General features: G+C 38.8%; 1 protein-coding gene across 1 annotated transcript in view; it reads left to right on the top strand.

Moving 5' to 3' along the window:
- Positions 1-27,658, top strand: part of USH2A (usherin) — a 564,162-nt gene that overhangs the window by 296,053 nt on the left and 240,451 nt on the right. The window contains exons 32-35 of the mRNA XM_025049837.1: positions 3,690-3,849; positions 5,166-5,337; positions 10,964-11,111; positions 26,500-26,651. Coding sequence (XP_024905605.1) covers positions 3,690-3,849; positions 5,166-5,337; positions 10,964-11,111; positions 26,500-26,651 — 632 coding nt within the window. The remainder of the gene's footprint in view (positions 1-3,689; positions 3,850-5,165; positions 5,338-10,963; positions 11,112-26,499; positions 26,652-27,658) is intronic.

Here is a 27,658-nt window from a genome sequence, read left to right as displayed (position 1 = left end):
TGTAAAATATATTTTAATAGCGATTCTCCTTCATCTCACAATTACAAACCCCACCATTGGTCTGATAATGGGATTCATTAGACACCTTAGAGTTTTTAGACGTTATATCAAAAAACTGGCAATCTGGTATCAGGCATCGAGATCCCCCTCTGGTCTTGCCCATTCACTCGTTCAACAAATAAAGGTATGGACATCACACAATCCTGGAGACATCGTGGTGAACATGATAGAGAAATCCCTTTCTGCAGTCAAGTAGTTCATATTCTCCTGGGAGGGATGTACGGTCAAGACACAAACAAGACATTTTGTTCTCGGGCTTTGGGAATTTTGATAAGGAACGAAACCAGGTGATATGACAGAGAGTACCTGGGGATGATGGTAGTCATGTTGTTAGATGATTTAAAAAGACCACTCAGAGGAGGACGAGCCTGATCGATGAGAAAAATTCACCCAAGTATAAAGAAAGAGAAAATAGATTTAGAGGAACAGAAATGTGTCTGGTGTATGGAAGGAGTGAGGAGAAGTAAGCAAGTGTCAAGTAGCATCTCCTCCTGGACCATTATTGAATTTCATTCTAAGAGCAGGAGGGGGCCACTGCAGGGGGTTACTCTGGGGAATTCAAAGACAATCTTGACCGATGATCTTGCCTCCTTAAACAGTAGTGGTTTCAGGTGTACTGTGTATGACTTGACTTACGTATGTTGTGAAATGATGATCATAATAAGTTTAATTAGCATCCCTGATTCTTACCTTTCAAACTTACCCAACTCTCCCGATTCTTCTAGTTCTGCTTCCAACAGCGTATTTCACATTATCCAGCACCAACATCCTTAAACCCTGTGAGACTCTCAGTTGACAGCTATGCTGTCTCCTAAAATAGAACCCCTTGCCCATCCATAGTCTTTGAGGTGAAGAGTGATTATGCTATTTTCTCTCCTTGCCTCGTACACTCCATGGGTCAACCCTAAGTATGAATGGAGGACTTGGGCAATTTTGGGTATTTTCTATTTCAATCCTGGTTTCCTAGACCCCGTACCCTCTCATGTAACATTGCCCTTTCAAGTGTGCTCATTTCCTCATTCTGGTCTCCCTCAGCCCCAACCATCATAGAAATAGATGCTTTCCATTCCATAGAGTTGGATATTTTGTCACAGTAGAGTCCAGGCACAGACAGTAACTTGAGAACTAATTGGTATAAGAGGCTACTCTCATCTGAGGCGGACATTGTGGCTGAGCAAGAATTTAGGTGATGATAGGTTCTGAGCAGGAGGCTACAACATGAAAGGGAGTGAGACCTTCTGTGACAAGGAGATACTGTGATGTGGTGATGCCATGATGATGCATTCTGACCCCAGCAGCTTGACACAACTCAAGATTCCCAGATATGCAAGTCTGTCCCAGCAGACACGTGCCACCAAGTATCGGGCTGACTTTGAATGGTATGACTTTTTCACCATTGGCAAGCTGCATAGCCAAACCCCTGCCTCAAGCTAGAATATGAGAAAGAAGACAAACGGTCCCAACACACAGAGTTCACTGGCCAAAGAACGTTGTGGCATCCAGTCTTATTTGCAGCTAGCTGACCCAGGTAATCTGGTATGGCTAGGAGAGATACTCATGCAAAATATCCCAAAGTCATTCAAAATCGGCCATGTGGAAGAGTTTCTGGCTGGGGCGTGCTGTTTCAGAGAGGTTAGATGTATTCTCCTGTTCCAATACTGTAGCTTGTCCCTAATTGCAGGAGTCCCTTCTTTTCTCTAGATTCTGTGTCCCCTTGGTTTTGCTCCTGAAACTAGATTTAGAGTCAAATCCCCAACTTCCCATTCCCTGGGAATGCAAGGAATTCAGACAAATGGAAGAAATGAGAGGCCGACAGGTCACCAGGTATCAGCAGGGGAAGATGAAAGAAGAAGGGAATGGCCGATAGACTGTGTCAGCGTATTAACACGTCCGAATTTGGGCCAGGTTCGGACCGGCTAGTAGGCACTTTTCTTTGCCTGAAATTTCCCCACAGGAAACAACAGCTTAACTCCCTTCCTGGCATCTGAGGCCACTGTTCTCAGCATTTTAACTTCGTAAGTTTCACAGAATGTCGGTCGGAATCGAGGCACCGCTGCCCTGTCTGCTGTGCACACATGGTGCAGCCGTTTCGGTCACAGGTCAGCCGTGCCTGGCAATGCCACGCCATTTGAACACCAGCTCCGAAGTGTCCTTGCAACCTCTCTCCTGTCCTCATTGTTGGAGGGGGCCCCGCCTCAGCTTGGTACCACTGAGTGCCTATAGGATAAAGTTGAGAAGAAAACAGGGCTTACTCAAAACATTGTCTCTTCTTGATCACCACTTTTTGTTCTGGAGTAGCTATATTTAGTGTAAAATTATTATTTTTTGCCTTCTGAGGACCTACATGTTTAACCAATTGATTATACTTTGCATGAAAATCGATGTGATCTTTTCCCAGTTTACTTTTGCTGCCCATGCAACGCAAAATCTATTTCCCTGACTTAGGTGTCATTTCATGCATTTTTTTAAACATGAAATTGTAATGTTCAAGATTAATGAGATTTAAGAATATGTGTCACTTAGATCATGATGAAAGTATTTCAAAAATATTCCAGAAAAAAAAACAATGATTATTCATAGCAGTATAAAAGTGTGACGTTTAAATCTTAGTAAAGTCAACTGAACATTGGTTAGATGCGTTCAACAAAATAATTATTGAATACTCAGATAAAGAAATTATTCATGTTATTTCACAATCAAATTAGTAAATGACAGGTTAGTTAATTCAAGGGAACTTGGTATCCATTAGAGAGGAAGACAGGTATAAGGTATAGGGGAAGTTCAGGGGACGGAGAGATTATTACTGGCTGGGGTAACATTTCACTCCCTTGATAATCTTTCATACCTAGCTCAACTGTATCTGGACCATTGCATTCATTCATTCTTTATTCATTTATTCAAACACATATATTCAAAACCTACAACGTGCCAGATATTGTGCTAGATACTGGAGATGCAAAATGAATCTAGCACCATTCCTTCGCTTACAGTGTTCACTCGGATGGATCAAATAGTCACGTAAACAAATCACTGTGACACAGCGTTGCAAGCACTATGCTAAAGGTACATGGGAGGAAAAGGAGAGGATAATAGCTCCATCTTGTGCCAGGGGTCACAGCAGGATGTGTTAGGGACATCTTGAAGAAACAGGCATTTGCACTGAGACTGGACAGCTTGAAGGGCATATAATAGTTGGTCAGGTGGAAGAAAGGAATTCAGCAAAAGGAATTACAAGTACAAAGTCATTGTTACAAGCTAGGTATTTGCATTTCAAAAGCAACTCTTCAGATATGCTTTAAAAATAATTTAAATGCCTCATTTATTTTTTAACAGCCATTGAACTACCTCTAAACGCAAACTGATCTACCTGGCCATAGACGTCCAAGGAAACAGTCAAATTGTTCAACTGGAAAAGTTAAGAGTTCAACTGACACTTGTGTATTTAAAAATAACCATAGTGTATTTCAGGGATCAAACAGGCTATATTTTATTGCTATTGATTTTGATGGCTTTTGTTTCTTACTCTAAGCTTTATTTTAACAGTTCTAAGAACTAGGAATGTAGAGAAACGAAATCTCCAGAATGAAATGTATCATTAAAAATAAATTCTTGTTTCCCTCACTCCCTAGATTTAGCAGTATTTACGCCCCACCAGTTTCTACTCAGTGCTTGTACACATGTGGGATGCACAAACAGCTCCCTGGTCATACTGCATACGGCACAGCTGCCACCAGAGCACGTGGATTCTCCAGTTCTGACCATCCTGGATTCTAGAACTATATACGTACAGTAAGTAGAAATATCGTCCCTATCCCACACTGGTTCATGCAAGAATCCCAGGGAGTTCAATCAAGGGAAGGGTTGGTGACATAAAATTAATTTTATTGTGATTAAATGCATAGGGGTGATTAGTTCCTTGGTTCTGGGATGCTTTGATTATCACTTGCCAACTTAATTTCCATTTTGTCTTTGTGCAATCAGGCCGAGCTACATGTGTACAGAGATTCCGTGCAAACTTCAGTACGGGAAACACTGACCACTTACAGGGCTGCCTTGGGCTTTTTATACAAGGAGGCATTATTTGTTAACGATTTGGAATTAGAGAGTATACACATATTTTTTTTTTTTGAGTGTGACCTAGGACCTTCTTCTTTTCTTGCAGTTAAAATCACAAGAAACTTTCACATGTAGGCATGTTCAGGTTATTTTCCACATGTTAGTGCTTTTTACTCATTTCTTAATACAAGAGGTGCAAGGTGTATTACAGTACCGAATTAAACCTCCCTTGCCACCAGTTAATACTTATTTACATTCATGTCTCTTGGTCTCAGTTTTCTCATCTGTAAAAGAAGAGTTTGGGATGAATTACTTATGATATTCACTGAGGCTGAAAAGCATTATGATTTGTATCCCATTGTTCCCAATCTAAATGCTTCCGTTGGTTTTCCCGTGTGCCCTAAGCTGAGTTCATGTTACTTATCCCAAATGATTTCCCACTCATCTATGTATTTCCAATGTCCGCCTCTTCCATGACCACCCCCTCATTCCCAGGACACCCTAGAACACTCTCCACTTTTCCTTCTGCCCACCAAATCCAATCCAATCCATCGAGTGTACAACCTATGTATCCAAGTCGTGTGCGCCTCCTTCAAGAAGTCTTAATTTAAACCTCACTCTTTCAGCCCTTCTAATCCTCACCTTCTCTGTATTCTGTAGTTGCATGTTAACGGTTAGATTACTGTCTTTTTCAAGACAACTATGTTATTCTCTCTCTACCCTTTCTCATAAGTGCGCAGATGTTTTATTTTTCCCAGTATTTGTTCTGTGGCTTAAATTCAAAATCAAGTACTCATACATCTTGTGTTATTAGCTAATTAAAAATATAAGTAACTAGAGAGCAGGTACTATGTCATGTTTTCTTTATACCATTCAATAGGTGTTTAATAAGTACTTTTTTTTTTTTTAAGTGAATCACTTTTGAGCTTTCAGTGTGTTTTTTTACAGCGACATAAATCCAAGTTCATGTACGTCCTTTAAATATCTTGCGTGTTTCAGGTTGGGCTTGAATGAATGATGATGATAATGCTGCGTGTTCCCATTCCTAGGTGGGTACCACCAAGACAAGTAAATGGGATTCTGGAGCGCTATGTATTATATATTTCAAATCGCACGCGTGATTTTGCCATTTGGGATGTCGTCTGCAACAGTACAGAGCTTTTTCGGGATCTCACGCTACAGAACCTTTCGCCCGGCACGAAATATCTCGTCAAGCTGGGAGTAAGTTCATTCCACTTTCACCACTTCCTCTGTCCCCATTTCTTCCCTCAGTGCTTCTCTTTCCTTTGTCCCATCTTCTCCTCCTCCCTTACTGAAAACACAAAAAAAAAAACAGCTAAAACAAAAAACCTCATCTATTGCTATTTGCACTGAAAACTCAGTTCATATCCTCAATGCGAATTCTGTCGGTCTGATCATTTATTTTATATTACGCAGTGACAATCTGAGTCAGTAGATTTCCCCAAATCTAATTTAGGAATATCGGTAATTATTTCTTTTTTATTATTTGTGGAATGTCATAATTGTTGAGAGCTTTTTCTAAAATGCCTGGATTAATAAGGTTATTTCCCCATGGAGCGAGAATTCATTTGAAAAACAATGCACAGTGTGAAAATTTAAGTCTTCTATTTTAAAATGAAGGTTTAAATGACCCCCAGATATTCTTGATTGTTATTATATTCTGGTTTACATTACACTTCTATCTCAAAAGAACAGTCACTTAATAAAACCCTAGAATCAACATAGTTTAGAGGTTTCTTTAGACAGACAATAGCATTTTTAATGCAAAATAACACTTTTATACAAAGGTCTTTTAAAAGACCTTGATATTACCGTGGAATTTATACTCAGTACTTCCTTTTGTTTTTTGATGAAATATAATCTTTTTTTTTTAAGTTTAATAGCACATCTGAAAATAACTGAATATAAACATGAGATTGTCCCTATTTGTTTTAAACACACTGTTCATTTTATAGCAATACCTATATAAGGATATTTGCTTTGATAAATGCCATAGAAAATATTCTGCTCTTGATTATGAATAAATTTACATTTATGTAGACACTGTGTATGCATTCATTTTACTTAACATGCTCTTGAGTGCTCTAAATATTATACCACAAGAAAATAAACTACATTCAACTATCGCTAACTGTCTGACCTGACACCAAAAAACAAGGGCAATCAGACAATGACAGAAATCCCGTTCAGAACTGACTCCGTGTGCCTAGGTACTCAGCACGCAGAAGGGTCTGTGATCCGCAGCTTTGATTATTTAGTTTTATTTCCCGAGATGTAAGAAGTATACTAATTTGATTTTCAAAAGCTAATACAGAAATCCACACTGTTTTCAAAACAGTGGTAAATATCAAAATCTAGGAGTCTCTTGCTCAGAAGCAACCAAAATTAAACAGAACTTGTTGTGCTCTTGGTTTTTATGGGAGGCAAATGACACGAAACAAAGTTCTGCTCTCAAGGCAGTGTTTAGGATACGCTGTGCAGTCAGTGAAAATTCGCCTTAATCTCCTGTGTTATATAAATCTGTAATACCTTGAAAAATAAACACCACTAGATTATGATTTCACTCTCCTGAGTTTCAGTTCAGATTCGCCACTGACTGTGTGACCTGAGGTAAATTCACTTAACCACACTGAGTTTCATGTTTTTTTAAGACTAAAATTAGGACTTTAAACTAAATGATTTTTTTTAATTTTTTTTAAATAGCTCGATTGAGTTATAATTGACCTATATATATTTAAAGTATATAATTCGATACGTTCGACATAACGTGTATGTCCTATACATTGTGACATATATATATAAAGACACACACACATATATGTATATGCATACAGGCAAGATAATGAATTTATTTACGATCTCAAGATTTTCGCTGTATCCCTGTGTAAACCTTTCGTTTGGTCCCTCTATATGCCTACCCCCATCCCCAGGAAACTAAATATGTTTTAATGTCTCTTCGAGCCCTAAAATTCTCTGCCCTAAAATGCTAAAAATGTGACCCCAAACAATAGTCTGTGGAGTCAAACGAGATCTGTCAGTCACCGAAGAGTGTTGGTGCAAAGTGTCCTAAAGATGTGGAAGTCCTTGCCCTAACTCGTGTTAGAGAAATAAATGTGTTCACGTTATTTTCTATTTCATTGTTAGGGCGGAAAATACACTAATATATTTTCAGGAAGTATTCAACTAAAAGGTTTTCTACTTAACTCTGTTAACCAGTAAATGAAATGAACCAGAACATTTTAGGTTCATCTCGGTTAATTGAGGGATTATTATGTATTTTACAGTTTCCACATAATAACTGGCTTTCAAGGTCATTAGATTAGCAGACAGAGATCAGGTTCTCAACCAAGTGGAGTTGCCTCTATGGATAGTCTTAGTACTGAGTGCTGGAAAACAAAACATACAGATAACAAAGCCTTTAAGCAGACGTTAGAATAGAGAAAAATACATGGGAATTGGAACCACTGTTATTTACTCCAGACTCAGAGCAGATATGTTACTTCCTGTGGCTTCATTTAATTTTCCTTGTTGGCTAGATTATAAACTCTTGAAGGGTACAGACTTTGTCTTTCAAAATTCTGTCTGCAGAAACGAGCACAGTGTGTGGTGGAAACTGGAAGCTCAATAAACAATTCCTGAATGAATGGATGAATGAATACTAAGTATATTTATTTTATTAAAAATCTGAGACTTCTGATATGAAATAATTAATTTGCTGAAAAAATGTCAGAGTTAGGGACTGTGTGATTCCAAACATGTTCTTTCTTCTGGAAGAAACAGTATAACATGTTGCTACACTCAACAAATGGTATTGTAAAGTGTGATAGCTCCAAATAAAGAGAAGTCAGCAATGAAATAAAGGAGCTAGTAAGACAGACAAGTATCATGATATGTATGGTTTGATAATTTTCAAACTACTACTACCCATTTGCCTTTTGAAGAATGTTAAGTGGAAAGAGTCTTGGAAATGGTGCGTTTAACTTTTCAAAAGATCATTTATAGATGATGCAGCCTTGGTTTTTTTTCCTTCATATTTTAAAATATGCTGCATTTTTAACATCCTCAGAGTCTACTGTCTGAACACAAACCATCGGAGGAGAATGCTAGTTTTGGATGTTATTGTCAGTCATGATTTAAAAAATAATTTATATACTTCAATTAGTTTTGCATTTCATTGTACCAAAATTCAGTCCCCTATTTTGTCAGATTTTACTTATCACTTCAGGGTATTATTATGACTACAATTTTTTTTATTGGCTATAATTGATAAGAACTATAGGAGATGTGGTGAAACACCTTATTTTAATGGCTCATTGCTTTCAAGGACCTTGCTATTTCATAAAGACATCTTTAATTAGCCCACTAGTTGGTTTAGTTTTTCCAAACCACAATTTTAATCAGTATTCAGTGGCATTGAATGCAGTGGCCTCTGGTGCTGACTTATCACAGAAGATACTGATTGGTTCAACTTCATTTAGATAATATCAGATTAGACCAATTAGAAGCAACTTTAAGAACATTTATTTTCTTATTGAGGGAACTAAGATATTGTACTGCTCACTTATACCTCTAAACACATGCCAAAAAAATGTGGGGGAAAATATATAATTTGCAGATAATTCTGTTTTTCAGCCCTTTTTAAAATTCTGCTTTATTTACAAGGAAAACTATCTCATGAACTCCTTGAATTCTTAAGAGGTTCTTTGACAAGTTACTAGTTTATGAATCTTTGATGACATAGTCCAAGGAGCAGTCCTTCCTAACCAGAGAATTTCATTTATCCCAGAAGGCATCATAAAGTCCTGAAAACAAATTTTAATTCACATTCTGTTTTTTAAAAACATAATTTTATGTTATCTAGTACAGTATTTCTTTGGAGAGAGTTAGGAGAAAATTCTTAGGACATGAATGAGAAAAAACAATAGTGACAAATAGACTGTCAGAATTAAATCCTGTTGTGTTAAAATTTAACAATCAAACGCTGCAATATTTTTCCCCTCACAAGGAAAAAATCTAGGAAATACAAGTGGAAGGATTTATCTCTCTGAGGACTGAAAAGAATGATCCTTTGACCATTTTCCTGTGATAACAGCTATCTCACGTGACTTCTTTCCCTGCCATGTTTTCTGGTGGACTTTTAGCGTGTTGGAAATATTTAAATGTTTCTATTTTAATGTTTGAGTAGCTATTCTTGGACTAACCCTGACTGTCCTAGAGCTTTGAGTCAGGGTTTGGATACACGCTCAATTGATTCCTCTTTATTTGCAAAGATTCTGTTCTCAGGGTGAGTATGATATCTCTCTTACATATATATGCACATGCCACAGCTGAGAATTAGAGGAAACCCACAGAGGTTAATTAGGTCCCCAACCTTAATGCAGTTTCATGCCCAGGCCACAATTTAACCCATCTAAAACTTGCTTACTCTGATAAGACTTTATCCCAAGGACACAGGCTACCGTTGTATTCTTACAATAGGAAATGAGATTGATCTCCATGTCTGTTGGTCATATATTGTTATTTATATGTCTAATGGAGAATTCACAACTATTTGTCTGAACGTTGCAAATAGTATACTTCAATTTAAGAAAATATCTTTAAAAATTAGTCAGCTTTCTCCTATCTTTAGAGAAAAGAATACTGACTGCTTTAAATAGCAAAAGGTCATTCCCTCATCATCAGACTGAAGAGCAGAGATGGGCCCAGATAAGTAAAGACATGTTTTAATTGTTTATATTAGTAATATCTACTTTCCATGAAAACGAACTAAATAATTATCTGCTTTTTACATTGCCCTATGATTCTGCTTCATTTTCTTACTGATTTTGGTAAAAATGAAGTGCTTTTTGAAAGATTTTTAAATTTTATTGTGTGTATTACAGTTATAACCTAGAGCGACGTGAAAGCTTCAGTGTAGTTTTCAGATATCTATGTTATATAAAGATATAATTGCTAGTATTTGCTAGCAAATTTAATCTAGAAAAACCCTATGCGTTTGTCTCAGTTTCATGGAGAAACACTTATGCAATAAGGCAGGGAAGATATTTTCCTAGCGCATTTAAACACTTCTGAGATTATTTGTCGTTTGTTATGAACATGCACACAGACATCTCCAAATATCTTTCCAATGGAAACATTTCCGTTTCTGGAATCAGTGGCGCTTTAACAGAGCATTGAGGCTGGGCTGGGACAGAGTCGGGGATTGTGTTCCATCATCCTTTTAAATTTGTCGGACATGTAACAAAGCTCATGTCCTCTGGAATATAAGCAAATGATTCGACCCTCGAAGCCATTGAACAGTCACTCAACAACTTCTTTGTTGTCGATATATTAGGAATATTGTTTTAGCTAATTTCACATTGTGTTAGACTTTAAATGAAGTAGTTATGCTGTAATAAATAAAAGGCAATTATATTTATTGTACATCTATTTCTTCCCCTCCTAGAAATCACTTGTTTTATCCTGAAGTAGTCTTCAGTTTTATTACTTTTCTCATGTGGTATGCTCACACGTGTGTGTGTGTGTGTGTGTGTGTGTGTGTGTGTGTGTGTTTAATTCATTCTAGGAACCCTCGTGCAAGGCTTATTCATCAGGGCTATTCCCCCAGTCAATATATGCCCTATCTGTAGGCTCTAACTTAAGATGGATTTATATTTCTTTCATTCATATATTCTGGGTTATTTTCTAATTACTGGAGATGGCTTTCTCGTGTCCTAAAAAGCAAAGAACTCTTATTATGAATTCTCTTTCTTCAGCGCTCACCTAAACTTTTGGGACCCACAGTAAAATGTGCTGCTTTTCCGTTTGTTTTCTCATCGCTGTTCAGGCTTGCACCGGGGGCGGGTGCACCGTGAGTGAGGCCAGCGAGGCCCTGACTGAGGAGAGCACACCCGAAGGCTTGCCAGCCCCGCAGGTGCACGCAGACTCACCTCACAACTTCCACATCTCCTGGACGGAGCCCCAGTACCCGAATGGTAAGTGAACTCTTTTAGCCTCAAGTTAAAAAGATGATTAGCAAAGGTAAATTAATATTCTAAACAGCAGCTTATATGTGGCACTTAATTTCTAATGATCATTTTAGTACATAAAATACCTGTGATGGTATCATTGTCTGTAGTTGGGAGATTGTGGGTTTTTAGGCCAACACACAATTTTGGTGGCTCAAAAGTGCTCCCTTTTGATAGTTCTTGTGTACTGCAACTTATTGTTTAGTATGTTGCAGGAGAGGTAAAGAGAACAAATGAGGAGTCCCAAAGAAATGTCGTCGTGAGAGTGACAGTGTATTTTCAGTGACTTTCGGTTTTTGACAGTCATTACTTCTTTCTTGGAGAAGTGGAAATGTAGGAAGTTCATGCACCTTTCGTTTCAAAATGCTTTTGATTTAATAAGTTCACCTCAAAAGAGACCACTTAGAACTCTGTTATTTTTTTTTAAACATATTTCTAAATATTTCAACATGCAGTTTTAAAACAATACATACATTAAATGTATATACATTTATACTTAACTTGAAGATGACTATATTTCTAAGTGATATACACGTCTTTGCATAGTTCAGAGAATTAAATTAGCCAGTTAAAATTTGCTAAAATAAAATCTTATAAAAAATTTTTGTAATAGCTTGGGGTAGAAATTGCTTTATTCTATTATCGAATATATCTTTATGTTTCACACAGCGAAGTGCATTTTTCTAAACAAGAGAAGCTTATATGCTATCAAATTTCATTCCTTCTTAAGACAAATATCAAGAAGAATTTTAATATCTTAGCAACTGTTTTAAGTAACACATCACGGAAAAATGAAATCATCTCTTTCAGCATAGCCAAAAAGAATAAAAGAAAAAAAAATTACAATTTTATTAGTTTGTCTTATGTTTACTACGATATTAATTATTCTAGTCATCTCGTTTTAATTAAACTTTTGGCAAATGCATTCGATGTATTTGAGGGAGTGGAGAGAGCTCTAGTAATTAGAGTGAATGATTATCTCTGCTATTGAAGTTATTCCTGTACCGTTACACATTTTCTAATAAAAATAAATGGATGTCTGCTTGATACTTAAACAGTCAAAAATCTTGTCATACTTCGTGTTCCACAAAGAAATCTAGTCCACAGGTGACAATGAAAATGTCACCAATTTGTCCCAGTTAGATTACTGTTAAATGCAGTGACACGATTTGCCTACTACAATTCCTTCCTTCCTCCCCGTCATACTTGAGACTGGCATTACAACCGCCCTCGGACTCCGAGGTTGACTAGAGATACTTTCTACATCTCAGAAAATCTTCGCATATTATATTTTGTACATTTACAAGCAGTTTTAAAATATATCCATTAAACAATGAGAATTTGGAGATTTGTGTTAAGCTTTTCATTGTATTCTGAAGTTTGGTTTTAGTCTCATAAGAATTTTTAAAAATTTTTATTGTGGCACAGTGATTAGACATTCAAAAAGTAATAGTTTTTTTTTTTTTTTATTTTTCTTTCTTCTCTTCTCTTCCCACCTTCTACAAATTTACCAGCATTTGATGTCTTTTGTTCATTGTCTGGAGAGGGATAATCTGATCGTTGGAAAACATCTTGTCCCTCTGTGTGTTTTCAAAGACCCCACTCTTCCCCCTAAAAAAAACGCACACACAAAGAACAAAGTCCAAATTCTTCATTCCGGCGTTCAGGTCACTCCCAGCTTGTGGCTCAGCCTGCATTTACATAGCCTTGTGATACACTTTCCTTCCGAACCAACCTACAATATTTATGGCTGAATGCAGCATTGGAAGACATGGGTGTCGAGTCAAGTAGACCCAGAGTCAAATCTTATTTCTGACATGTAATAACATGTTACTTTGGGAAATTCACTAAATTCCATGAATCCTAGTTTCTTTGATTGTAGAATTGGAGTTAACAATTTGTACCATCTCTTTGTTCATTCCTCAGGGCTAAACCATAGGCTTCCTGTTTCATGAAATTGTTCCACTCTTCCTTGAGTTTAAGTTAAGCTTTTCTCTTCTCTTGACCACATATCCTGTTTTTGTGCCTTCAAAGTGACATATGCTTCATTCATCCTAGACTCAGATTTATTTGGGTATGTGTCCAACATGCCTACGAGAGGATAAGGACCACAGATCATCCATTTTTCTTTTCCTTCACAGAACCTAATACAATGCTCTACTTTCTGTTAATACCTGATAATATTTGGGTTATTTAGTTGTTTCTTGTGAAAAGGCACTTGAACAGTGACATATATACTGTAGAGTCCTGGCTCTTTGATGATACCAACAGATAGAACAGAAGTAGTTATAGGCCACTTCCTGAATATATTTGTTTGAAATATATTTGTTTAGCTGTGTGGGGTATGCGACTAGGATTTTCTTTTCGGAGTTTGGATTTTGCATTTGAATTTAGAATTTTAAATTTTCTTTGTTAGAGTACTTCTCATTCGAAAACAATGGAACTAGGCCTGTATTACAACGTATGTTACATTATCGTTGCTTCCTAATTTCCGAATATGCTGAAGTGTAAGGCAATTGAAGAATAAAATAGGTTTCATCTTTATGTCACTAAAGAAATGCTTTCAAATGGTTTTAAATAGTGTTTCTCAAACGTGTCTGGTCATTAGAACCGTCTTGGGGGCACGGATTGGAGAAGATTCTAGTGCTCCATCAAAAGACCTGAATAGTCAGAATGTCCCATCAGCTTGGCCACCATCAAAATGCTGATGAGATTTAATGCCCCTCTCTCCTTGGGACCCTTTCCGGAGGCCTCTGCGTGGATTTCTATTACATTTTAAACGCAGTGTTTCCAGTTGCTCTCTCGTGTTCTCTGCTGCTCTGCCTGCCCTTTCTCTGTGTCCCTCTCCCACTGATTAGCATCACCCAGTCACACCAGCCAGAACCTTGGGTGGTGCCCTTGACCTGAACCCTTGCTCACTTCCGATTTCCCTTGCCACCTAACCCCCCATTGCAGTCTTCTGATAAAGACCAGTAATATTCACCACCCAGATAACTTCGGGGGCCTCCTCTTGCCCCACAAAAATCTGAAATTGTTCATTCAAAATATATTTTGATGAATTATGTAGTGCCGTCATACTGATGATAACCAATATGAGTTTGCCCAATCTTTAATCCTTAGGGTATCAGATTTCCTTGTGGGAAATATCCATGTAAGCAGATAATCACAAGGTTGGGATGTGCACAAGGTACCAAGTATGTGGAGGAGAGGCTTCCTGTAGAGACACTGGGCTGTGGCTGTGTCATCCCGCAGGGTCTTGGTTAAGATGGAGCACATCCAGAGAAACGTGTGTTTAGATGGTCCAGTTCTGCAGCAGGTGGTGCTCGTCTGGTTTTGTGTGCTCTAGACTCTAAAATCTTGGCTCTGTTGGTCAGTCATATTCCTCAGGAGGTTATTTCACTAGGACTTTACAAATATGAAAAAATGTTGAGAAACGGTGACAAACTACGAAAGATATAATAAAAGGTTCTGATATAAATCTTTCGTTCTTGCCTTTCAAGAGGATGGTCAGCTTTAGCTTAGGAAACAGGCTTTCTGCTTTTCGATCGATTCCGATTTCAATGATCAGCTCCCATTCATGAAAGTTTGGTGATAATCCTTACATGACAATATGGTGGAAACATCTTTTCACGGCAGTTAAGTGCAGCTCAACTTTACTCCTTGAAAGGCAGTATGAAATCCCGCAGAATGAAACCACAGCTTAGGTGACCCATCTTTTATTGATGGACATTTAAGCTACCATGACTGTGCTCTTATAAATAATGCTATTTGCTGTAATTGCCTTAATCTGCCAAGTAGAGTCTTTAAGTACTGGGTCATTATCACTGGATTCACACCTACGACTTTGCTTTCCTTCAAATATGTCCTGCTTAATTCTCATTCCTGATTTCCCATACCTGCAGAAGTGGCGAAGTGACACATCGAAGCGCTTTGCATCCACTTTCCCTCTGGCAAAGGCATTCTTTACAGGCTCTGATTCCAGGCAGGATTGAAAAACCCCTGAAAAGAGCTCCTTTTAGGTCTGAGGTGGACAAGAACTCTTTGTCCCATAGGACCATGGCTCTTCCTTTGTAATACTGTCAGCCATCAATGAGAAGTCGCACAAAAAATTACCGTCTAATCAGTCCGTGACCTGCATGGTGTAGATTACAGTTGCATGATTAGAATTACACTTTTGAGACTTTCCACATTCTCACGAGCCATAATTCCTTTCAGGAGCTTTGGCCATAGAATCTGTAAATATGACAATATGGTGGAATTTTTTCTTCACACCTAAGATCTGCCTTGCTAAAGACAGCATCGACACCTGACTGTACCAAACTATGTCTCATTGTCTCACGTCACATGTAGTGGCATTTTAAACTAATTAGAATTAAAAAAAAATACTAACTAAAAATATAGAATATGAACATTCTTCTCCTTTATGAATACTTAGAATTTCTTGTAACGATCCACTGTCTTGACCTACGTACATTTACCTAAAACAGTCTCCCTGTTAGACCGTGACCCATGTGAGGGGTTGTGTGTGCCTCGTCTACTCTTCTAGTCCCAGCACTTGTCAGGAGGGCGCTGGTCATGGAGCAGATGGGTATTAAACAGCCGACAAATGAATTAATGTTTACCGAAGATAGAGATAATAATAACATAGTAATTGTGTCGCTGTGAGAAGCATATGCGTATGCAATCATATGACACACACAAGTGCGCATCTGCAGCGTGCTTTACCATTATGTAGTAGAGGGCGGTGATCTCAAAGGTGGTGGAAAGGCATCACTCTCTCGGCCTGCAGCCTTCTGTGTCAGCCTTGCTTTGTGAGAATTTATACCGAGACTGGCAATGATGTCAATAAGAGTAGAAAAATTTTAGGAAGTTGATTATTTTTGTCAGACTTGTACATACTACTGTGAGGATAAGAGAGCATTTTGTTCAGTTTTTTGACCTTGTACGTTATTTCAGGAATGGGTGACAGAAAAACCAATTATACACATTCTATATATGCTGAGTACATTAAGAGATGATCATAGAGAAATAAAATGTTATAATGTATGTACACAGAGGTGAACATGTAAATATTAAATACTCCCTTCATGCAAAGAAAAAAGGATTTGATTTCCGGCTAACAAGAATAACAATAATAATAATAGCTACAATTTATAACTATATGCCAGGCACATTTATTCCCACAACTGGCCCATGAAACAGGTATTATTATTCCCACATTCAGATGTGAAAACTCTGATTTATAAGTATTAAGCAACTGAGAGAAAATAACCTAGTTAAGTAGGAATGTAATACAGAATAAGATCTGATTCATGATTTTATTCCCTACTACTCTTTTGCCTCAACTTTTTGTAAAATGTTTGTAACGTAGGATTCCATCAAGCCTTGTTAAAAAAAAAAAGCAATTTTTTAGTTACTTCGACTTGATCAGCCTTGTTCTTAGTGCCAGTACTCAATAATCCTAAGATCTCTGTTCTGATTTTTCTCTGATTAAAAAAAATAATAATAACTTTTTTAAGATTTATTTTGAAATAACTTTATTTTTAAAAAGTCAAAATGTGGTTCTATTTCCTTTCCTGGAAATGCTCAGTTTTAATAGGAGGAACGGGTTATAGAATCCAGTGAAGCACTTAGGAGAACTGCTTGACAGTTTTGAGCAAACCTTGTGTAACTTTTATGAAACACCTCCAATGAGTTTGTCAGGTAGAATTTCCCGAGCACAATCTTTTTCAGATTCTACCGATTCCATTTTTAGGAGAGCATAATGGTAATAAGGCATTTTCCACAATTTTCCACAATGTGAAAGCTATTCTCTCTTTTCCTTTTTAATTGAAGGATCAGTTATGCACGCAGGGACATATCTGCCACATGCAATCATCATCTAGACTTTGGGCGGGCGGGGGGACCCTCAGTTGATATTCATATTGCTATGTCGTACTGGAAAAAACAAACAAGTATGCCTGAAGCATCAGTATTCGCTAGACATGTTATTTCTATGACACACAAATGCATTGCTGTTTAATTCTTACAGTAAACAGAATTCTTTAGTTTAACCAGAGATACCTTGTATTAAATTTATGTCATATTGTGCTTGGGTTGAGTTTCCTTGGTTGTATATGGCAACGTAGCAAACACCTTGGGAAATAACTTGACATAACATGATGAAGAGGCACGCAGATGCATACCCCAGCGGATGAGTTCCATGGATGATTATGACTTGGCTTCCCTGTGAAAATTAAACACCTTAAAAATTCTACCATTATGGAAAGAGAAAGGTGATAAACTTGAAACCACTTACCCTAGATAGCCAATGGGAATTAAATATCCATTTGGTGGATTTCCCATTAAAGAACAATGTGTAGAACTGGTTTAAATAACCTGACTCCCCTTTACCACATGGCATAATACCGTTTTATATTGTTATATCTACTGATTATTAGCACAAGAGATAAGTGAGAAAAAAAGCACACAAAAAAATACAAGACGGTGCCATATAATTCAATTCCCATAGTTTTTTTTGGTTGTTGTTTCAGATATTTTTCTTCTGCCTCTCTTAACCCACTCTTTATCCTTCCCCATTGAGCCCTGTATCCTAGGGAAACCTTATTTCACGTCAGTGAGATGCTCTCTCGCTCACTTTTCCCCCCTCTCTGGCTCCTCTTGGTTTGTCCTTGGACCTTCAGAGCTGAGAGGGTGAGAGGAGAATGGAGCCTCAGGACTCCTGCCTGGCTCTGGGCCCCTGCGCCGAGTTCTTCTGCAGAGGCTGCAGCTCCTATCCACGCGCCCTTTCCTGTAACCCCAGCTCTTCTTCTAGGTTCGAGAATCTGTTCTCAGCTTATCTTCTGCAAATGCGAGGATATTTACTGGCTCCTAGCTCTTACTAGCTGGGGATGCTTTATTTTCACATGTTGCTCCCCCTTACCCTACCCATATTTGCGTAAATGGGCACCTCACTAAATTATCCTCGGTTGTCCACTTGACTTGCCATCAGTTTCCTCCTGAGACTGACTGATTTCTAAATCTCATTTAATCCACACTTAACACACAGTGTTTTGGGGGCTGGATGTAGAGATAAAAGTAAATGCTTTCCTTCATTCTAAGCGTACCAAAAGTAAATAAACAAAAATTCCCTGTCGTTATACTGTTTTGGCACATTAGATATTTTAAAAGCAGATAAAAAGAGCCATGTTCAAAAATTCTAGAGGCAAATTGTTTAATAAATCTGATATTTAACTTTTTAAATAAGAATCAACTTGATCTTATTGAAATCTTTCTGTTATTTTGAAATCTTTGCTATAATTAATCAAATGTTGATTAATGACACATTTCCTCTTGAGGAGCTAGTTCTAGATATCAAGTCCAGTTTAAGGGTCAGTTTCTCAAATGTTTTATTCCTTACCCTACTCAGACTGTTAGCATCTACCTTCCTCACCACCCCCATTTTTTCTTCTGTTTCATCTGATTCTTCTTTAATAATAAGCTTCACACATACATAACGCCCTTAGTGTCCTCACTTAGATTGAAAGTTTTATGAAGGCAGGGACCAGGGCCATTTTGATAGCTTCTGTATTCCCAGCATGCAACACAATGCCTGGCACATAGTAGGTGCTCCATAAACATTTACTGATGAATCAGATTATGACCAAAACCAAATCCACTAAATACAGCAGATTTTTTCCAAAAACTTATTTAGTATTTTTCTCACTGTACTCTCTCAAATTGATTGGGGCAGGGGAGGAGCTTAAAGAGTTAGCACATACATGTAAGCAACTGCTGGGTGACGACAGATACCGTACCAGTAAGGAATGCACACCTGTCTACAATGTATTTTTGAGAGCCGTGCAGGTTATTTTGTACAAGAGATGTGCAGTACGTGACATAGATCAGGAGAGGAGGAGATTGTCGAAGGTGAAATTCCCATAGCAAATCAGGCTTTAACTTACCCTTGAAGAAAGGGGCGATTCTAGTTCATTCCTTTTATGTGTTAACACTTAATTCCCAAGGTACTTTTGTAATATGCTCACTCATTTGATTCTCACATTAACTCTGTCAGGCCACCAGGGCAAGGAATGTAAACCCCCCCGCCCCTATTTTATTGGTGATGAAATATAAGTTCAAATGTTCTGCTTGGGCTCGCTGACCAGCTCGTAAAGGTGTGTGGTCTTGAAGGCCAGGTACAGTGAGAGGAGAGCTTTGCAAAGGGAAGCCATCGGCTCCGGGAGCTTAGCCTTTGTTTCCCGATTTTGTTTCTGGGGTTTACATTTTCTCTGCCAGCAGGGAAGAGAGTGTCCAGATCATAGTAGGCACTCGGTAACTAATTCATTAATCGAATGAGTAGTCATTTACCTGTCTATGCAGAAAACGGACAGTTAAAAATAATTGGCCAGTGTATACTGTTCTACACCTTGATTATTTTTCCTCTTGACATCTTTTCACGTGAGTACATGTAGCTCTTTCTTGGTTTTTCTTAAAAGCTTAATAGAATGTCATTGAGTGGAACTGCAGGTCTAATGCCACCATGAGTCTTCCAAGTACGTGTGATAAGTGTCCATTCATTAGCGAAGCCGCATCTCATCCGTGCTGGCCAACCATAACTCACAAACAGCACTGACAGTGTGGTCAGGCGCTTGGTCCAGTGTACAGTCCTCAGATGGATCCTCATTTATCCTGAGTTGGTGATGCAAGGAGGATTCAGCCAACTGTTAGATGCTCTGGAATCCCCAAGGCTGCAGAAAAGGCCCCGGACCAGCTGTTAACTCCTTCTTTCTCAAACAAAAGCAAACTAAAAGGTTGAAAGTAAGAATAATTAAGAGAAAAAAAAAAGTTTGCTTACTTCCATAAAGGTTCCATAAAGGTAGATATCATTTCTTAGTCTTTCTGCCCCACAAAGCACCAAGCATAGTACCTTTCAGGTGACTGACTTTCAGTTAACATGTTAATCTTTTCATTGGGCTCATTTCATTGCTTTTAGGGTCGTAACATATTCTTCCATTCTTAATTTGAGTGGAATTCTTAGAGGTTGTAGAAGAGAGAATTAGGCCGGAAATGGAGGGCGGGAGTAGGGCCATCAGCGGGAAGGGATGGCCGGCTCCACGCCTGACTGTGTTTGTATGACCTTGGGCAGTAGCTCAGCCCCTCCAAGGTGCTCACCTCTATAACACGACTGATAATGGTCTGTGCTTCTTGGTGGTGTCTAAATTAATGGAAGTAACTTCTATGAAGCATGCAGCCTATTGTCTAACTCAGAGTGTTTAGTACATTTTCAAAATAAAGTGTTTATAATTTCAAAAATACATGGCATTTCAAGAATATGGCATTTTACTTTTCCCAAAGCTGTTCATATATATCCTGTATTCTAGCCAAAAAAAAAAAAAAAAAGGGAAATTGTCTCCTTAGGCTTTATTTAAAATGCCCACTAGGCTATATTCATTAGGTTTCGTTACTTGGTGAATCTAGAGTCATTGAAAATTGTTATGTTAATAGGTATTTGAGACTTATTACTAAGTGTATGTTTTTGAAACTGAATTATACAGTGTTTCATATAATACTTATGTCAAAAAGTCTCCTACTCAAAACAAACTGTGAAATTCACCTGCATATCTTGATAAGAAATGGACTGTTCTTTCCAGGATATCTCCTCCTATTCACACATTTACTGCAGTTTGACTGTGTGTCCTTAATTCAGGATTTTATAGTTGATGGCCTTGCCCAAACCAGATCAAAGGGAATCCCTACTGCAGACTCAGGCTCCTTGTTTGAGGGCGTATGTGGACAGCAGCTCTAAACCACAGTGGTATTCCACTTTGGCCTGACCTTGAGACCTGGTGATTGCTTGGTAAGACCTGGACCAAAAGGCAGAAAAGGCAGAGAGGCCAACATCCCAAGTCTGGTCCATCCTCACTACACGTTTACACTGACGCCAGCTTCCTGCTCCTGGGATGGGAATTCTCATCTTGCTGGTACTTAGTGAAGCCGGATGGATCGTGCATGGAGCATGATCGGATACATGTTTTGAAAAGTGTCCCTCTATCTGTAGTATGAGGAATGAATCTTATGGGCATGTGAATAACGTGTCAAGACACGTAGATAGCTACTCCTCTCAGGTATGGGGTTGGTGTGGTTGATGAGATGGAGAAGAACCTCTAAATTGCCTTAAAAGACAGAATGCATTTAGCCACTTACTGTTCCTACAATTTGATTCTACAGTTAATCTTGTTCAGCCATTTCTACAAATGCTGTCAAATACTAGCTACCGACATAGAATTATAGGTGTGTGTGTCTCTGTCTGTGTGTCTCTCTGTCTCGTGCACTCATGCTCTCTCTCTCTCACTTGTGTGTGTGTGTGTGTGTGAGAGAGAGAGAGACAGAGAGACAGAGAGAGAGAGAGACAGAGACAAAGAAACACAGACACAGAGACACAGAGACACAGACAAATTTTACCTGCACGGAAGTTGCACTTCAGCTTCATCTACCTTTCAATTCAGATGCATTCTAGATACTAAAAAGTGTCTTAGCAGTTGAATTAACTGTCACAAATCTCATTTAATTTCGTACTCAGCTCATTTGTCATTTACTCATCTTACTCTAAGCCCTTGTCTCAATAACCATCTATCATTTTCTTTATCTATAGTTCCAGATATCATGATTTTCTAGTTTCTCAGCATAGCTTGGGGTAGGGGTTGACTTGCCAGCATCCGGTAGAAAAAAACAGAGAAGTAACTTTTCAGGCATTCGCTGAGGGAGAATGGAGTACTCAGAACGTAGACACAAGAAGTGATAAAGTGTAGCCACGGAGTGATGTTAAGGTTAAAAGAGCTGTGTGAATATCCTGTCTCATCAGTCCCAAAAGGTATGACTGAATTAGAGAATATAGTCTTTGACTCCATAATACACAGTTTGAGTCATCACAAAATGGTTCAGTTGTATTCATTATAGCCTGAGTGAGAAGACAGGTAAGTCTTTAGTGCTTGCTGAGAAGATTTCTTTCAGATTTTTAAAGTTTGTACTTAAGGATGAGATTTAGTTAAAACAAAAATGAACTTTTATATCATTTCCCGATATGACAGGTAATTGAAATATTATGCATAAAATCCTAACAAAAAAGAAATTCTCTGTTCCCCAATTACATAAGAAAAGGGAAATATTGGTTTGGATGCTTTCTATTTCAGTGTTGAAAAGTAGGTCAAGTAGATAGCAATTCAGACATCTTACAATTTCTTTAAGATCTTCTGCGACACATTATTTGCACATAAGATTTGTGAGTGTGTGTGTAAGGATTCAGCTATTGCTTAGCAGAGTACCTGGCATATAATAATTTCTTGTCATTATTACTATGATTTTTATCCATTTTTCTTTTTAAATTTTCTATTAAATAGTTGGTTTTTCATTATGTATTTTTCATTTCTGAATTTTAATTCATTTGTGTGTCAAGTATTAAGTGACATTCAATCAAATACTTTACGTATTCTTCGAGTTGTCACAGATGGTCACACTTAAATAACAGGGAACAGATGCTGGCAGCCACCGTCTTCTGTGGAAATTTTGTGGCACGTAATAGTAAAATGAAGATCCTTTCTCAGACTTTTGGAAGTAAGGGAAATGGACCTGCTTACGGAAAGATACACTGTACAGTTATCTTCAAAGAAAGGAAAATGGGTCATAGCAGTAGCTTTACTAAAGTAGTAGCTCATTGAAATTTAAAACAGCTCTAGTCCTAAAGGTTGCATTGATCAAGATCTAATTAGTCAAACAGCAAATGCACTAGGCATTTAAGCCAAACTTTATTTAATATGAGGAGTTAGTGACGCCAAGTGTTGGAAGGAACAGAAGGGAAAGGAAGCCGATACCGGAAGAGCAACAAGGGGGGTTGCCAGCAGGTTGCTAACTGCCCCGGGCTGGAGCCACAAGGTCACTGCTGGCTGCCACATTTGCTGGTCTGATGCACGAACCATCCAGAGACGCTGTCCCAGCTGGAGCCGAAGTGCCGCGAGATTCCACTCCTGCAGGAGCTGGAAAGGCAGAAGAGGTGCCTCTGTCGCCTGGGCTCCTGGAGGCGCAGCTGCCGTGGCCCTTTGCTGGCCTAGCAGCAGTCATCGAAGGCCTCGGCTCTGGGAGCTAAGTGCTGGACGACGTTTTCTTTCTTCCTGCTTCTTCTACCTTCCTCGCAGTGCCCCCTGTTGGTGAAACCTAATAGGAAGTCACCGATCAAGGGAGCTGGAGACGGTTGGCAGGCTCTTGGGCTCCACGTACAGAGCAGACTGTGGATGTGGGGCTGTGACGATTTGAATTCCATGACTAACCAGCTTAGCCGTTTGATGACTCTGCAGACTCGTCTACCGTCCATGACCTTCCATGACCAACAGTGATCACTCTGTGCCTCCAGCCCATGTGACACCACTTTGCTTGGTACAAATGAAGACGTTCTCCCCCCCATCGCCATATTCCTACCTGGCAGCATTAATTCCCCTTGTAAGATGGACACACACCACCTGGATATTCTTCCACTTAAAAACTAAACTGAAAATTAACACCCGCTAATTTCTTTATATAAATTCATAGGGAAAAAGAAGAGGGAAAATTATTATATACAGATCTCTGTGTAATAAGCAAGAAATATAATAACACCTATGATTCTTGTTTCTATAATCAGTGCAAGGCCACGGTTGATATTTCGACTTCTTCCTTTTGCCCTTAGCCGGTAACTCATCTGTTTGTGATTCTTAACGTAGCAAGGAAACCCAGACTTTCATTACTAAAGAATCTGTCTCCTTAGCGGTCCTGGCTTGGGTTACTATAGACTTTCAATGGCTATATGATTGAACTTGGTCAGATAAAGGGTTCGGACCCTCGAGGATGTCCTGGATGTCAGCATGCAGCAGAAAGCTAATTTCTCCTGCCACAGAATCACTTGTTTCTTTGCCTGTTGACATGGTTGCATGAGGATCCCAAACTGCCGGTTTGTTGTGAAGCATTTCTCTTTGTGGGTAGAGAAAGCGAGGGCATTTTGTGTAGGTTATTTAGTGTAATAGAGAGAGGAAACACTCTACCTTCTTTTGATCTTCATTCCCATGTTTCTCACTAGAGGACCAGCCCCAAATGTCGGCCCCTAGTTCAAAATAGATGCAGCATCCAGTAGGAACCCCACATCCACAGAGTGTGATGACTCAGTGTGGCTATAATGCGGGCTTCAGGAGGCCTCTCCAGCGATCTCCCAGGCTGTGAATTTGTGAGGTATGTTGTAAGATGAGGACCTTCCAGGGCGTTAGCTCACTCCCTACTTCTTTGGCTGTAAAATCATTTCTTAATCGAAAGCAGTGGTGAGCAGGACAGCCTGACAATGCATGCAGCCTTCCACAGGTTCACCAACGACGGTGATGCCGGAACATGTGAGCAGTTTCTAGAAAGAGCAAGTCCCTCCCAGGAGGGACATTTGGGGAAAGTCTTCTGGTAGTCCCACCAGTAACTCTGTCCCTAATATGGAGGGTGAAGGCTTGTTAACATCTCAGGATGTTAACAAGAGCAGATCTGGAGTCCATCGGACGGAGGGCCGGGCCTCCTGGAAGACGGCGATCAGCAATGTTTCGATGACCTTTTATCTATCTATCTATCTATCTATCTATCTATCTATCTATCTATCTATCTATCTATGTATCTATGTATCTATGTCTATCTATCTATTTATTTACTTTTAGGCGAGGCAACCCTTGGTTGACCTCATAGATTGCAAGGACCTTGTCAGCTTACAATCCCTTACTTTTTATTTATTTATTTTTTTACGCCTACAGCACCTGGTCTCCCTAGGTACTAACCAGGCCCAACCCTATTTAGCTTCCGAGATCAGACAGGATCAGGCACCTTCAGGGTGGCATGGCCGTAGACTGGTTTGATGACCTTTGACTTTGCTAGAGTCTTTTGTTTTAAAACTCATTCCTTCTCCAAATCCTCTATCCCTGAGCTCCTCTTTAATATCATTTTTTAGCAAGTTTCTTTTCGTATGTCGTGTATCTCAGTTACCGCTTTCTCCATGGCCTGAAGTTGTTACTCTGTATCGGATGCTGACATCTTACTGGGCTGTGTGTCCATTAACGTATTTATTCAACCAATTAAGTGCCTACTGTGTTTTCGGCAGGGCGTGCAGCCCTAGTAAAACACCGGTGAGGAAGAGTCAGAATTACCTGAGGGATCCTTTGGTCCATCGGGGATGTCAGGCAGTTAAACAAGGATTAATGATACCGATAATGTGAAGAATGAGTAAATGCTATGACGGAGATGTCCTGTGTGATGGGGGAGAAGCACCCAGGGTCTGTTCTCAGGAAAGGCTAATGGGAGCATTTGAGATAACTCCTCAAGAACACACGAGGAGGCCACCACAGAATTAATTTTACTTTGAAAGAAGTATTTCTTCAGTATACAAGCAAAACGTTGTTTTCCATGGCATGATGTTTAGTCAGTCTGGGGATTCCATATTCCCAGGGAACATAGATCCCCAACTTCCTTTTAAGGACTGTTTTAATGGAATAAATGAAATGGCTACATTCAATAGCCGTCAATTTCTTATATCTCTACTATTTGATTTTATGGAGATGCCAATAACTTTCTTTCTGCATTAAGGCGTAATGGATCACTACAACCAGCAAATCATAGTTTCTCTAACCCAATCATGAGTGTTCACTCAAGACTTCTGTGTTTACGTGATTTAGTTGTGTAGTGGGAACACAGGTGTCATTGCCAGGTACTAATCGGCCTGTTCTGGAACCAGACCGCCGAGGTTCAGATCCCAACTCCATTGCCAGCTACATGACCTTGCGCAAGTTACCTAATTTGTCTGTGCCTGAGTTTTCTCATCTATAAAATGATGATGCTAATGCTGCCTCTATTATATTAGTGCTGTGTGGAGAGGGTTCAAAAGGAATTCATGCACATCAGGTGTCTAAAACTGTACCTGCCACATCCCGAGTAACACAGAAGGCATTGACAAAGAAGGTCGTTTTACTTCTAGAGCACATGTACTAAGGGGATCATTTTAGAACGCAATAAAAATTATAAATGTCCTTAATTTATCCATTTTTGATGTGGAAGACAAACGACAGACCTCAATGTGATGCCATAGAAAGATTCGCGTTCTGAGACTCTTGGACTCTATTTCTGTCTCTGCACTAATTCACTTAGAAGTTTGATATTCAGGGGTTTAAAACCTGTTCTATCCTTTGGCGAGAGACAGAGTTTAGGCTCAAGAAAACACCAGGTACTGTAATCCCACGAAATTAGAAGTCACACCAAGAAGTGCTTGCTCTCTTTGAGTCATTCTTTGCTGTTGTCTATGAACAAGACTAAAAGCAAATTTTTATCATTGCAGGTGTTATCACGAGTTATGGGCTCTATCTGGATGGTATATTAATTCACAATTCTTCAGAACTCAGCTGTCATGCTCACGGGTTTGCTCCTTGGAGCTTGCATTCCTTCAGAGTCCAAGCATGCACGGCCAGAGGTTGTGCTCTGGGCCCGCTGGTGAGTGTGTGCGCGCACCGTCTGCTGTTAGATGTCAGGCGACGGGCTCTCAGGGAGATGAAAGTGGTGGTGACTCACTCGGCACCACTAGCCTTTTAAGCAGGATGGGAGATTTTCTTTTTATAAAATTTCACTTAAGGGTTGGTAAGATTTTATATTCAACATAAATTTCAAGACTGCGCATAGGTCTAGTGAAGGACAGAATCCACGTTTTACTGAAATTTCGAAAGGTCGGTTGACCAGTTCATCAGGCAGATGTACAATCTTGCCTAATTTAATAACGTATTTAAAGTTTTTCTTCCTAATGATGGGCTCTACAACTAAGTAAGTTTATGCTTAAAAAGTAAAAATAACTGAAAGCCCATAACTGCCACAATATGGCAACACTGCTCTCCAATAAACATGACGGTCAATTAAAAGGTTGAGTTCACCTCATCTAGTAGAATAAAATATTTTAATTTCATTAGTGTAGTATAGCTTCATGAAAACAGCATTTAAAATTATATTAATATTACCTTTCGAGATCCACATTTCAGAAATCTATAATGTATATTTCATTAGTAGTTAAAGGATTGATGAAATTATGCTTTTTATTGGTATAATTTTAAAAATCCGTTTAATGGTACATAATTGTTATAGACTAACATGACACCTTTTAGTTTCAAAACATCACATTTTAGTTTTGTGCATTTTTCTTGATTCGATTTAGCTTCATTTAAGGGAAATGCCGATTAGCTTTAGATATTTTTTGGCAATCTTGGCTAATGCTCTATCATTTTAATGCACTCTGTCTTCATTGAAGAGTATATTGTATAAATATTACCTTGAAAAACAGCTCTACTGTTTAATTTTTGCTTCCTTATTTTTGATCACGCCTCCCATTCTGTTACAGAAATTGGTTGCTTTCCAAGCTGCTAACATCATCCATCGGTGGAGCTGAGCAGCAGTCTTTATTGCCATTAAGTATTTTATAGCCCAGACCCTCTGATGATTACTTACTCTTAAAA

Source organism: Pteropus alecto, unplaced genomic scaffold, assembly GCF_000325575.1.
Source record: "Pteropus alecto unplaced genomic scaffold, ASM32557v1 scaffold65, whole genome shotgun sequence".
NCBI lineage: Eukaryota > Metazoa > Chordata > Mammalia > Chiroptera > Pteropodidae > Pteropus > Pteropus alecto.
The sequence above is the reverse complement of the archived record's forward strand: the minus strand, read 5'-3'. Positions and strand labels throughout refer to the sequence as shown.